The sequence below is a fragment of the Ursus arctos genome, unplaced genomic scaffold, assembly GCF_023065955.2.
Source record: "Ursus arctos isolate Adak ecotype North America unplaced genomic scaffold, UrsArc2.0 scaffold_10, whole genome shotgun sequence".
Taxonomy (NCBI): domain Eukaryota; kingdom Metazoa; phylum Chordata; class Mammalia; order Carnivora; family Ursidae; genus Ursus; species Ursus arctos.
The window spans coordinates 35479480-35493878 of record NW_026622764.1 but is presented as its reverse complement, the minus strand read 5'-3'; the positions used below and the strand labels follow the sequence as shown (position 1 = coordinate 35493878).

The 14399-nt window shown below is 35.5% G+C and overlaps 1 protein-coding gene across 2 annotated transcripts in view; it reads right to left on the bottom strand.

Moving 5' to 3' along the window:
• KLHL1 (kelch like family member 1) overlaps positions 1-14399 on the bottom strand; it is a 340926-nt gene that overhangs the window by 32862 nt on the left and 293665 nt on the right. For both annotated transcript variants that reach the window (XM_026493388.4, XM_026493389.4), the window contains one exon: positions 11910-12072. In XM_026493388.4, the coding sequence (XP_026349173.2) occupies positions 11910-12072 (163 nt within the window). The remainder of the gene's footprint in view (positions 1-11909; positions 12073-14399) is intronic.

The following is a 14399-nucleotide window of genomic DNA, read 5'->3' as shown; positions in this document are numbered from 1 at the left end:
AATGGCTTCCTAGACAGCCTTTTCTTAAGAAAGGGAGGCCAACAGAACCAAAACTCCATATTTGGAGGCAACCAAATGGGTGGAAGAATCTAAGCCAAACTAAACAGGAGGAGGAAGTAAACTCACCTCCGGTTACACAGGAAATACTCACCAAGAGATGTCTGTCCAAGCAAACACAAAACCATATCCTTGCCACAGTAGGGATGGGACCCCCTGAGATGGTCCATAGGACAAAGAGTCTAGGCTGTCGCTGAGACTTACCATCAGACTCCTGTTAGTGGCTGAAGACCTACGAACCACAGCAAAGAGCTCTTGCCTGGCTCATCAAATTTGTAACTGAATCCAAGTTCTTCTGCCCAATATGGAGCAAAGGCAGTCACCAAAACATGGCATATGCAGCAAAGCAAGGGTTTTATTCTAGAGGCAGCCAAACAAGGAGACAGGAGGGCAAGCCTCAAACCTACCCCTTCTACAGGATGTTAGGGAAATTTAAAGGCAAAAGAAAATGTCTGGGTAAAACATTGCACCTGCTCTTAGTAGTATGCATCTGAGAGGAGTCCATTAACCCTTCGGTTACCGGTTTCATGGCTACAGAAAGTGCTTCCAAGACCATTGTCTCCATATTTGAAGGTTTTGCTGATGAAGTCTGTGATATTAAATAGAATTTTCACTCACAATATATTGTTACTTAGGAATTATGTTCAGACATCCCTTCCCTTGCATAATGAAAATATAAGAATTCCACAGCCTTCACTGGATAAAACCTTGGAAGCAACTCCCTGGATCCAGAACTCTGTTTGATTCTTTGTTTTTCCATTGATGGAGAACTCTTTAACCTGATCCCAAGACAGTGCTGCTGTCAGAATACTCCACCATCTGCCCTTCAGTGAACTTTTTCTTGAAAGGTTCTTGTTAGGGTATCTGACAGGACAGTGAGCAGAATTTCAGGAAGCTTACAACAGATTGTATGACTGCTCTTGTTTCTGCTAGCCATGAAATGTTGATACATGTGGCAAATCTAGTCTGAGAGTTGCTGACATTGTAACATGGCTGATAAGCAAGGTTGTGTGTGGAAGTCTGATAGCAAACACTTATCTTTATTAGAACTTGCCTGTTTTTTCTAAAGAAACCTCTCCTTATAAATATGCACATTAATTTGGGTCAGTTAAACACGTTCCAAAACTTGGTCGAATTACTAACCTAACTCCTGGCAGAAATGGTCTCTACTACCTTCATCCCTCCATGTTTCCTTGCCAGCTCCCACTTTACACCTGTTACAAGTCTGCATTTCCTTCCATTGATGTTCCCAATTTCCCTTTCATATAATGTGTGCTCTCTGAGGGCAAGTTTGGTTTATTTTCTTTGATATATCACCATGGCCAGTACGTGTTTGTAGTGTGTGTGTGTGTGTGTGCGCGCGCGTGTGTGTGTGTTTGTTTAAGTGAATCAGGTGCTGGTTTCCAATTCTTGAGAAAGGGTGATTTATTTGTGGAATTTGTCAAAGAAAAAGCACCTAAGTTCCCCTGAAATAAGATTTTGACAAATAGCAGAGAAAAGTATTAATCATGTGTCTTGGGGACACAAAAGAAGGAAAGATTAATTTTAAATAGGTGGGTGAAGTTAAAAAAAAATGTTTATGAAATGGTACAGATTAAACTAGGCTTCAGATGATGGAAAATAATATAAATAGTCACATTTACATTTTATTTAGGTAAAAGAAAATCTTAGTGGATTTTTAATACTTCCCGACATTGTTGTTCTCAAGTGCAATAAACTGAATCCTTTCAGTATTGATCTTGCCACATGGAATTTAATGCACATAGAGAACCAGAGTTGTGTTAGGCTGAAGTTGTGTCACTTTGGAGAGATTTCAGATGTATCCAAAGATCAGGTGAAAATCTGAGGAGAAAAATTAAGTGGACAGTGGGCAATGCACAGCCACAAGTTATTGAAAAAATAACAATGGAAAAGAAATGGAAGTAGAGAGCTGGGTCTGTGAAAGGAAAAAAGTGTGTGGACCACATCCCCATGTTCCAGTAATCTGAGCGATGCAGTATGGCTGGGACACGGGGCAGCTATAAGGCAGCTGGTAAGAGTGGAGACTGGAGAAGGTCTCACTCATAAAAGATACTTTATGCCAGACTGAGAAGAATCTGGCAGCAGCCATGCTCAATAGGGAGCCCAAATGAATTGTCTGCTCTTGCTCTACATTCTAGTTCTGAGGCATGGTTTATCAAGTAACCCCCCTGAACTACTGGGATGCATTATATCCAGTCTACTAGTGTGATGAGACGCCAATAATTTTATAGTTTTCTCGAAAAATTATCAATTACTCTTCAGCCAGAGTGATCTTTATAAAATTAAAATGCAACCATGCCACTGCCCTTTCTGACCTTTTAATAACATCTTTACTTTAGCTAAGTTGCTGTATGACATAGGGCCTTTATATCCAGTCCTTAGGGCCACTGTCTCTCATGTTACAGCCAAACTTTTCCTCCTTTTGTTTGCATTTCACACTTGGAGACTTGACACAAATTGTTCCTTTTCATTACAGTCCTCCCCCACTTTCTGGAAATCTGTTAAATCAATCAAGTCCCACTTAAATATATATATATATTTTTTTTTCCCAGAAGAGAAATTACAAACTTCCAGAACATATTAGTAGTCCCAAGGGAGACCCAGCAGATAAGCAGGGTTTTTTTTCCTTATGCGTGACTCTAAGATATTACAATTTTAATACAAATATCATACAAAAACTTATACAGTTTGGGTTTCCATCTTTAAGAAAAAGAATATCAAAGTTTGAATACAAAAAATAGAAATAGGCTCTTTCTTGGAAGGCCCTGAGGCTTCACTTACTGTGCTAGATATTGGGACATACCGGAGAAAACAACAGACATTGACTCCTCTTATGATTCTTCAAGCTGTATAAGCTTCAGGCTGCACAGAAATTGCAACTGCCTCATGAGTATTATTAACATGAGGTTTTGAATGCATAAGTGGACTCAGTTTAGCCATAGTGAATCATGAAGCAAAACTAGTTGTTTTTGTCGTCTTGCAGGCTCTCAAGGGTCTGTCGCATACATTTATTAAAATTCAAGCCTATTTATCGATGTGCTCAGACAGTATCAGTGTCTCCTTTTTGAGCTAACTCAGGAAATAAAGAGAAGCAAATCAGAAAGTCTTATTAGCTATGAAGTTTGAAAGGATCAAGCAGAGAGCAAAGAAAAAACAAAAAGAATTACCAGTACAGATAGCTAGGGAATCTGAGGTTTTATAGGGCCAATCGCCACACCACAACATCTGCTCACTGTTTTGCCGGGTTTCGTCCATTTACCAAGTAAGTCTGTTGGCTGTGCTGGCATAAGATGACATATCTACCACTTAGCTTACTCTGTCTTATTGGAAGACTAAACCAAAATATTTCGGAAATTGATGTAATTTTACCCTTGAATTTATCAGAATATACTCATTAATTTTAAGCCAGGAATCATTTTCTTTCTTTCTTTTTTAATATTTTATGTATTTATTTGAGAGAGAGAGCAAGTGAATGCAAGCATTAGGGGAGGGGAGAGGCAGAGGGAGAGGGAGAAGCAAGGCTCCATCCTAGGACCCTGAGATCATGACCTGAGCCGAAGGAAGACACTTAACCGACTGAGCCACCCAGGCGCCGCAGGAATGAATTTCTCATTTTCTTATTTTTCCACAACAACTGGTATCATTAAGAATCTAAACTTTAGGGGCGCCTGGGTGGCACAGCGGTTAAGCGTCTGCCTTCGGCTCAGGGCGTGATCCCGGCGTTATGGGATCGAGCCCCACATCAGGCTCCTCTGCTATGAGCCTGCTTCTTCCTCTCCCACTCCCCCTGCTTGTGTTCCCTCTCTCGCTGGCTGTCTCTATCTTTGTCAAATAAATAAAATCTTAAAAAAAAAAGAATCTAAACTTTAGAGGGCTCTTCACTGGCTTTTATGTGTCTTAATTGGAAAAATTATTCAAAGTAATCTTCAGAGAGGCAACAGTCAGGTTAGCATGACACATTAGTGAGATGTGAAAACAAAACAAGAGGAGAAAATCATGTCAGTAGAGGTGAGAAAAAGATAAACAGCTGTCAGAGGGTGATGTTGGAAAAATTTTCTGCTATGGGTCTGAACGTGAAAGGTCACTTTCCAGTAATTATGTTTCTCTCTGAGTAAAACAGGACATGCAACTAGACAATAATGGATAGTCATCAAACCACAGAATTTTGAGGTCATTTTATCACATCCAGGATAAAAAATAAAGATACTCAAATGAGAGCTATATTATTTTGCTTTTAAAGGAGAAACATTGTTTGAAACTTAAATCATTTAAAACATTTTCATACAATAGGATTAAATTTGGGAAAAATGTACTCAATTACAGTGTGACAATTTCAAGAATAATAACTGAAATTAAATGCTATCATACTCTGATATTTGTTAGGATGAATGGTGTTAGAGTAAAACAAGATTTCTTGAGATATTAAATAAGCTAGCTGACCAAAAAATGCAAGGACAAGAAAAACAATCTGAATGATGAATCCCACGTATAGCCAATTCAAAAGCCAATTTGAAGGGGGCATTAGAAGAAATTGGAAAGATAATTTAGTGGTAACAACATGTGAAAATGTGCTGTAAAACTGTCCATTAAATATTTTATTTGTTAGATCTTTATCCCACCTACTTCTGATTGAGTTTGGAGAAGATTTATAACAAAAATACACACATATTAAGATATTTCAAAGTTAAGTAATAGGGAAAGTTCACAAAGCTATAATGTAAGGTAATTATTAGAAATCTAGAATAAGATAAGTAATGTATTAAAACTTTAGTAGAAGAGAGGTGCATGTGTGTTACAGAATACATAACAGAATAATGCAGCAAATGAGTAAGATAAAAATCTATTGAGAGGAGTGGGGAATAGGATGTACCTAATTCACATAGGAACAATTCTAAGAAATTTCCTTTAGATAATTTTCAAATGAGATCAGATGGAAAGTTGGTAATAAACTTCAATTTTCTCTTCTGACAAATCTCCGTATAACTAGGAAGCTATTGGAGGAACACCTCAAACCACTTGTTACATAGCTCTGTACCACTATGGGATTGAAGGGATGTATATAATTTTAAGTCCTTTTACTCCTACCCAATGGTTTTCCAAAGTATCAGTGATAGTAGGACTCTTTTTCTTAACTGTACCCAAAAAGAATCTAGCAGGAATGTCTATAGGTATATGTGATATTGAAGACAGTACTAGTAGAACATTTGATACATAGAACCATGCTATAGAATTGTAGCTTACCAAACAAACAAAAATGCAACTAAATTGACAGGTAGCAATTTGCTTTGGCTTTCCATGATTTTGCCCCACCTTTCCTTTCTCATCTAACAGATTTTTGAAACATTAGTGGATATGGACATTAATTAAACTTCGAACAAAATATTTGAGAGTAGGACTTTGAGAACAATTAAACATACTGTCCATGAGAGAAATTAATAGACTTATTGGTTTGTGACAGGACAAATCACAAGGAGTACATAGAAAACAAAACAAAGCACAACAGAGCACAGGTAAGAGTCTTTTCATAACATAAGAACATCTTACTATTTAGGCAAATGATACTTTTTTAAAAAAATGTATACTTTACAACTTATGATTTCTAGGAAAAATAAGCAAATTGTGTTCCAAAAACAACTGAAGAAAATACACACTTGGTGATACAAGAGTTTTTTAAGATAAGATGGTAAGACAGCACACTCAATTGAAGTAAGATGGATATGAAGTAGATAGGAGAGAAAGGTGTCAAACAAGGGTACCAGGTAAGGAAAATTAAAATGCAAAAAATTTAAGTCTGCATTGGAAATAATGAAGTCCATAAACAAAATGGCAATGGTTGAATCTGTGATATAGAAAAAATGTCCCAGGTTAAGTGGGAAAGAAATAAAATTACTAGGGAGAAAAGGAGTTTATGGCTATGGAATCAGTGCTCAAACACACATAGAATCGCAGACATGAATACATACTAAAATAGATAAACCAAAAATAAAGGCCTGGAATAATGGAACATTTTTTTTTAAATTCTCAATAGATAAAAACTTCCCTAAGTAAAAGAAAGACCTGGTTGAGATTGTTAAAATGAATCTCCAAGTATTAAGTTAAAAGAAAGAAAAGTAGCCATCAGATTGTACCCTGGTAAGCATTTTCTTTAATTTCTTTGTTGTTGTTGTTTTTATTTAAAAAGCATACATTTTAAAAAGCATACGCTTTTAAATTTCTTTTTTTTTAAGATTTTATTTATTTGACAGAGAGAGAAAGAAGAGAGCACAAGCAGGGGGAGTGACAGGCAGAGGGAGAGAGAGAAGCAGGCTCCCCACCGAGCAGAGATCCAGATGCTGGGCTCCATCCCAGGACCCTGGGATCACGACCTGGGCCCAAGGCAGATGCTTATCTGACTGAGCCACCCAGGCAACCAACATTTTAAATTTCAAGATGAATGTGCCAGTTATTAAGCTGTCCTCACATTGTCTCACATTCCCTCTTCTATACTGTAATTCTCTCTTTTTTTTTTTTAATATTTTATTTATTTATTTGACAGAGATAGAGACAGCCAGCGAGAGAGGGAACACAAGCAGGGGGAGTGGGAGAGGAAGAAGCAGGCTCATAGTGGAGGAGCCTGATGTGGGGCTCGATCCCATAACGCCGGGATCACGCCCTGAGCCGAAGGCAGACGCTTAACCGCTGTGCCACCCAGGCGCCCCTGTAATTCTCTCTTCTATACTGTACTTTTTGATGTTGGGCCTGCAATTCTGCAAATCACTTTTCTGATTTGCCACCTGGTTCCATTTTTGGCATGAATAGATGCAAGAAAGACACTTAAAGACTAGGGGCTGGCGGGGAGGGTCGTGCTCCTTTTTCTTTGGTTCTTGTTTCTGTTGAGTATCGCTCCTTTTTGTATCCAGTTGGCAGTTTTTAACACTTAACAAAAATCATTCTTTTGAGACCCCTCAGAACCATCAGGACCAGCAGACTGGCACCTTCTCCCTAGGGCTCAGGGTGCCAGGCTAAGGGGCCCCTCTTTCATGTCACAGACACTAGCTCTAGCTAAACAGTGGTCCAGTGGCACATGTCTGGGCTTCAGCTGCGTAAGTTCCTCCTCCAGACTTCAAAATCTTAATTATTATAATCTCTTCTTTTTGTTCCTTGGCAGTAGGGGTGGTAGGTGTTCCCTTTAGTTGATACATTTATGATGTAGTGTTCTCTTGTGACTTTTTGGCTCACTAATTAATTTTTAGATCTACTTAACAAGTCTTTACATTGTATTATCTTTGTTTAGAATAACAGATAAATGATTCATGTGATTTCTGCTTCTAGACCAACTCCTAACCTGATAAAAACATAGTCAAACATCTATAAGAATAAAGATTTGAGTTTTAAAAACACACATTAAAAATTTTTTAAAAAGGTGAAAGATAAGTAAGTAATATCTACTGAATTTTAAAGATACAAGGCTATGACATTAAATTACTCAAGTCAATTTGCAACAGATGTGTGAAAACAGAATAAAGTCCTTTTTAAGCCTAGAGTCTAATAAATTATATAATAACACATCCCTCCTGGAAAATAATAATAATAATAGATATATAATTTCCAGACTATATGAAGAACTTCACAAACCAAAATGAAAACTATAGAAAACCCAATGGAAACAGAGAAAAGACGTGAACATATACTTCAAAAAGAAGATAAACAAATGGCTAATAAACGTTAAGAAGGTGTTTAATCTCATTTGTCTTTAGTGGAAGGTGATAAGACTATCCACTAGAATGGATAAAAACATGAAAGATAAAAGACTGACATTACCAAGTCAGTGAGGTATAGAGTATCCAGAATTTGAATACACTTTTAATGTATTCAAAAGAAAAATCTTTTGAGCAGCATCTACTAAAGTTGAACACAAGAACGCCACATAGCCTAGCAATTGCAGTTCCAGATCTATACCCAGCTAAAATGTGTATGCAAGCTCACAAAGGACATATATAAAGACACACACAGAAGCACTATTTTTAATAGCCAAGAGGTGGAAAGTATTAAAATGTCCAATTATAGGAGAATGAATAAATACAATTTCTGTATATTAAAGAATAAACTACAAAGACAATTATTAATACTATCTTTTGTTAAATTCTGAATTTCAAGACATAAATAAACTAAGACAATGAATAAAACTAAGTCAAGCACATATTAATGAATAAGAAAACAAGGGGGGAAACAAACATAGCTTCTGTATATGCACAAGTTTGATTAAAAATAAAAACCAAATAATGACAATGACAAAAACTAAGGCAAAATGAAATTAATAATAGTGCTAACACATGAAAATACCAAACTAAGAGGATCACAACAATACAGGGCTCCTGGATGGCTCAGTTGGTTAAGTATCCAACACTTGAATTCAGCTCAAGTCATGATCTCAGGGTCGTGGGATGGAACCCCATGTTGGGCTCCGTCTACCACTGAGTCTGCTAGAGAAGCTTTCTCTCCCCCTCCCCATGCTCACACTCTCTCTAAATAAATAAATAAATAAATAAATAAAATCTTAAAAAAATACACAAGGAGGTTATAACAATACAAAATGGATTATTATTATCAATCATTAATAGTCATAGAATTAAAAGCTTTCCACTAAATTTTAGAGTATCAGTAAAATAAAAATTTTAAAGGGAATATATATGATAATGTACATATAATTTCTACTATTATCTCTTTGTCTTTCTCAAGAAAAATACTTCTCATATTTATAGACAGTTACAGCAGATAAATTATAGAAAGCTTTTCAATTCATGTTGTGATATTATGCTAAGATATCATAACGGAAAGTGTTGTGAAATGGTTTTTCAAAAGATATGTAGACCAGACATAGATGCAAAATCAAGGTCAGAATATAGAATGTAACAAAACATCAAAGGGATAATGCAACATGAATTAGTTGGTTTTATTTTAGGTGTGTAATGATCATTTACAGTTAGAATATTTATATAAACTACATATGAATAGATCAAATAAGAAAAAACACCATTTTTATAAATTCTTAGAAGGACTTAATAAAACATAAAACCAATGCTGATTTATTAGAATAAAATCTCTATTAAGCAAACTACAGATAATAATATCTTGCCCTTAACATCCTGCAATGTATGTATCTCATATAACAACTAACATCACACACAGACTTTGAAGCCCTAAAGTCTTTCCAATTAAAGGACACAGACAAGGACCCTGGCATTATTACTATATATGTCATTATTTTACAAGTAAAGGCAATACAATAAAAAATGAAATAAATGTAAATATTAAGAAGGAAGGGATACAGTTTCATTATTAGTTTGCTGTACGTTTATTTTCCTAGAAAATCACTTATTATAAATTTAAAAATTAATGGATTTATTAAGTATTTACATGTATTTAGCAAAATGGCTGTTATAAACATATATACATAAACTATTTTCTCTAGTGCACTATAAGTGTGTAATTAGTAATATATATGAACAAATATATACTAAAAAATGCACAGAAGCATAAATAAATGTGAAGAGACCTCAGAAAGAAAATATGAAGCCTCTGCCAGAATTAAGAACCACTGAAATACAGTGGCTGATTTTAAGAGATAAAAATATGTCCATATTCTTAAATATAAAGATCTATAAATATTTGTCTGCAGACAAAATCCCAAGGGGATTTTCAAGAAGTATCTATGACACTAACAATGTAATTTTATGTCTAAAATAAACCTGAATGAAACCTGGAAAAACCTAAGCCAGAGGAAATCATAAACAAAAAAAGGTTGAAATAAATACATAAACACGAAATTTGTGTGTCAAAAACATACACAATTAAAAGAATAAATGGACACAATGTTGATGCAGGTAGAAAATATTGCTATGTATTTCATAAAAATAGAAATATAGAAACATACTAGGTCAAATAGAATGAGCAATACACTCAACTTTAATTTTGCCATTAATAAAAAAATTATATTTAAACAATATTTTTCAATTTTTTTCTTTTCTTTTTTTTGTGGTAACAAATGGTAACACAAAGTATTGATCAAGGTGCACTGAAAAGGCATTTTTCATGTAATGCTGTCGAGAAAGTTTTTGGTAAATTCTACTGAAGGAAAGGTTTAAATTAAAATATTTATTTTAAGCTTCAAAATAATTCAGTGCCAATTCCCCTACAATTCACTTTAGAAATTCTTCCTAAAGAAACAATCAGTAATTTACCAAATATATTACATCTAGCAGTATGCAATATGGCTTTCTTTATAACATCAAAATTTGGGAAGTAGTTTAGATATATTTATATTACGTTAGATGTAAATGTTTTAAATATATTTAGACACTTCAGATGTTAACCAGAGACTAGTTACTTACACTTAAGATCTTTTTTCTTGCAGAAAGTGGACTACTGCGTAACCATTAAAATTTGAATTTCCAAGAGTTTATAATTCCTTGGAAAAGTTTATTTACAGTTTAGATAACAGAATCAGTTTATTTAACAACATACTGTAATAATAACTTTATAAATGCCCATGTATTTAGAAAAAAAAATTAGCTTGTCAAAGATGATTAAGAGTAAGTTGGGTAGGGGAATTCATTCAACATTTCCTTAGTAGATATACTGAATGTGTATTATGCCTAGGGAGGGATATAACAATGAATGATGTAGACAAATCTTGATATTTACTGAACATAATATGTTAGTGAAAACAGACAAAAAACAATAATGTATGTAATTTCAAGAACAGTAAGGAAATTGAGATAGTGTGCGGGGTGGTCTGTTTAATAGAGTGCATAGTAAATACCTCCATGAGGACAAATTTGGAGATGGAATGTGAACAATAAGGAGAAGGATCTAGGCACATGAGGATTGGTAGGAACAGCATCTCGGACAAAGAAAAGAGCAAATTCAGAGGGACTAAGGGGCTAGAGCTTGCCACATTTGAGGCTGAAGCAAAGAGGAAGGGAAAAAATAGAGTAGGCAGGAGTAAGATCCAGTGGGTCCCTTTAGGTGAAGACAGGCACTGTGTTCTGTTTGCAAAAAGAAGGCCTTGAAGAGGAGTAACTTACAATTTGTATTTATAAAAGGATTGTTCTGGCTGCTTTAGCAAATGGACTGTAGGAGAAAGAGAAATAGGGAAACCAGACCGGAAACATTTGCAGTTGTCCAGAACCAATGTGTTACTAACTTTGTTTAAGGCAGGAGGTTCTCATGGGAGTAAGAGGGAGTGTATTTTGTCATCTCCACAGGATATGAGGCAAAGTCTGGAGACTTTCCAGTTGTCCCACTGGGATAGAGGTAGAGCTGGCGTCTAGTGCATAGAAGCCCAGAATTCCACTGAACATCCTGCTGTGCACAGGACAGAGCCTCGCCTCTAATAAAGGATTATATTTCAACAGTATTGAGATTAAGAATTCCTGATTTAGGGTAATAGGAATGGAAATGGTGGAAAGTGGACACACTGGCATAATCATGCAAAAAATATATACTAGGCACCAAATTTTAGTAGCATTTTGAAAGCTCCTCAGATTATTTTACCAGGAAGTATGTAAATATGCAGATCTCTAGTGGAAATAATTCTCATGAAATATATTTGGTGCTGCTTTAACTGGCAATTAATGTGAAGTTTTAGTTTCTGTATTATATGGAGAGACAACCAGAAAAATATGCAGTCTTCATTCATCAATTATCCATGAAGACCAAATTAAAGAAAAAAATAGCAATCTAAAAATTTTTAAAGAGATTTTTATTGAGTCAGCTTACTAAAAGTTATTTTAAAAAGAATACTTACTCAAAAAATGTGTTTTCCGATAAAAGAAGGAAAATCTACTCACTTGCCATTCAATGCTGCTACACCAACTGTGCTTCGGGCGATGGACATACTGGCTACAAATGTCCATTGCTGACTTTGGGGATCCCACCTCTCCACTGTGTTCAGGTAGCTCCAGCCATCATGGCCTCCGACAGCATAAATAGGACCTTCCAGGACTGTTACTCCTAAAACAGGGGAGAAATGAAAACTGAATGGATTGATTTCACAGTAAGAGTTAAAAAATCAGATTAACAGTAAAAACTGTGATGCAATTCGGAGTAGGCTCTAGCCATCACACAATAGCAGTAGGGTAGAAACTGTTTACTATTAACGGTATCATTGTATTAAAGTGAAGAAAAATTGAGGCCCCAAAATTAATATGATCTAGATGCTTTATAAAAGAAAATGAATTTCCTTATTTATGTCTCAAATTCTAAAAATCAGAGGTGATACATATCGTGCCTCTATTTTTGAAGAGCATTTCTACACTGCAGTTTAAAGTAGTTTATTACTTTAAGCAGTGTTACATTAAAGCAATGCAATATTATCAATTTGAAATTCAAGGTAGCATTTTCTGTTTTGGCTTTCAGTAACTTTAAAATAAAGTTATCTAAAGGTTAGAAAATATGATGCATTTCATATTATAAGCTGAAATCACTAAACATAAGCAATTAAAACAAATTAATAGTGAGTCATCAATGGAAGGAGATTTTATATATATTTTTTCACATTCCTATATATTGCTTTTCCAGTATATTCACTTCTTTATAGATGAGTTTTCTTAAATGCTAACAATTGCTAAATATTTAAATATCATGTTAATATTGGCTGAAATTATCTCATAACATATACAGAAATTCTGATGAATTTTCCTCCCAAGTTCAAAGTCTGATTGTCAAGGGCTTTGAAGAGTGTTATTTTACCCTACTTGCCAGCTGATGACTTAGACTGCCATAAATTTGTGTATATTGGGAGAAGACATGAGACTTACATTTTTTTTTGAAGATTTTATTTATTTATTTGACAGAGAGAGAGACAGCCAGCAAGAGAGGGAACACAAGCAGGGGGAGTGGGAGAGGAAGAAGCAGGCTTCCCAGCAGAGCAGGGAGCCCAATCGAGCAGGGAGCTCGATTCCCATGACCCTGGGATCATGACCTGAGCTAAAGGCAGATGCTTAACGACTGAGCCACCCAGGTGCCCCTAGACATGAGACTTCTGGGCCAGAGGGGAAAGGTAGTTCATTACTCATACCAACAGCAATAGTCAGAGTATCTCTCTTTTATTTATTTATTTATTTATTTATTTATTTATTTATTTATTTAGCTACTCTTCAAGCCCCGGTTCCAAAAGGATGACCCACAGAGGATGACCAACATGACCTTTACATTTTCCTCACCTTTACCAAAATTTAGACAGGATTGTTCTTATTTCTAGGGCCCTGACCTCATTTTCTTTAGAGCATTTAGTTTAGAAAACATGTAATTGCACATTATTTCTCTGTCCTTTCTAGATGGAAATCTTTTTAAATGCATCCTACTTGTGTTACAACCCAGGACTTTTTTCTCAAGGACCTGGGAACTATTTCTTTGAAGTGTAAGCATCAAGAAAGACATTGAGAGCCTAACTTCAGTTGGCACCTTGCTTCAAGTTGTAAAACTACCTCTTGTCATGAAGATAGAAAATTTTCCTCATCTTTGGGTAAGGCCAGTTAGCAAAGAGATTGCCTATGATCCCTGCGCCTACCTGAGCTCTTAAAAACCCTCCTGCCTTTGTTTTGTTGAGGTTAAGCTCAGCCTCAATTCTGGCCTCTCTCCCCTGTTGCAATAGCCTTGAATAAAGTCTTCCTTGCTTGTTAAATTTGTCTAATGCATTTTTTGCCTTGACAAGGGTCGGTTGGAACCTGAACATGCAGTGGATTGTATTAAGAGAAAGGAAATAAATTTACAATGAGCTATAAACCTATATGTCTATTACTACAGAAGGAGACATTATCTTCATGCTTTTAAGCGTGACTGCCTTTCACTTTGGAAAGAGGAACTCTATCTTAGCCTTTCTGTTATATTAACATCCTTTTGGGCAGTTAGTGCCTTGCTTGAAAGTTGTGCAAAAATGTGAAAGACCCATGGAGAATTGTCTTTCAACACGAACCTCAAAATAAATGCCCCCTTGTTAGTTCATTCATTCACTCATTCATCTGAATGTCTATTCCTGAGTTTCAGGAATTGTTCTTAGTACCCCACAGGGCCATGAACACAGAGGTGAACAAGGGAAACAAAGTCCATGCCCTCGCTGAGTTCATATATATTGGTCAATGAATATTTAACTAAATTGGAATAAGTACATTATTCACAGTAAGCAACTCCTTCACACATATTGTACAATTATAATTTAATAAAGGATAAAGTAACTGATTAGAATATCAGATTGCTGTCATACATATATTTAATTTAGGGATGCTATTGTACACACACCAGTAAATAGATATCTATATGGCAAACAGTGTTCTGACTCA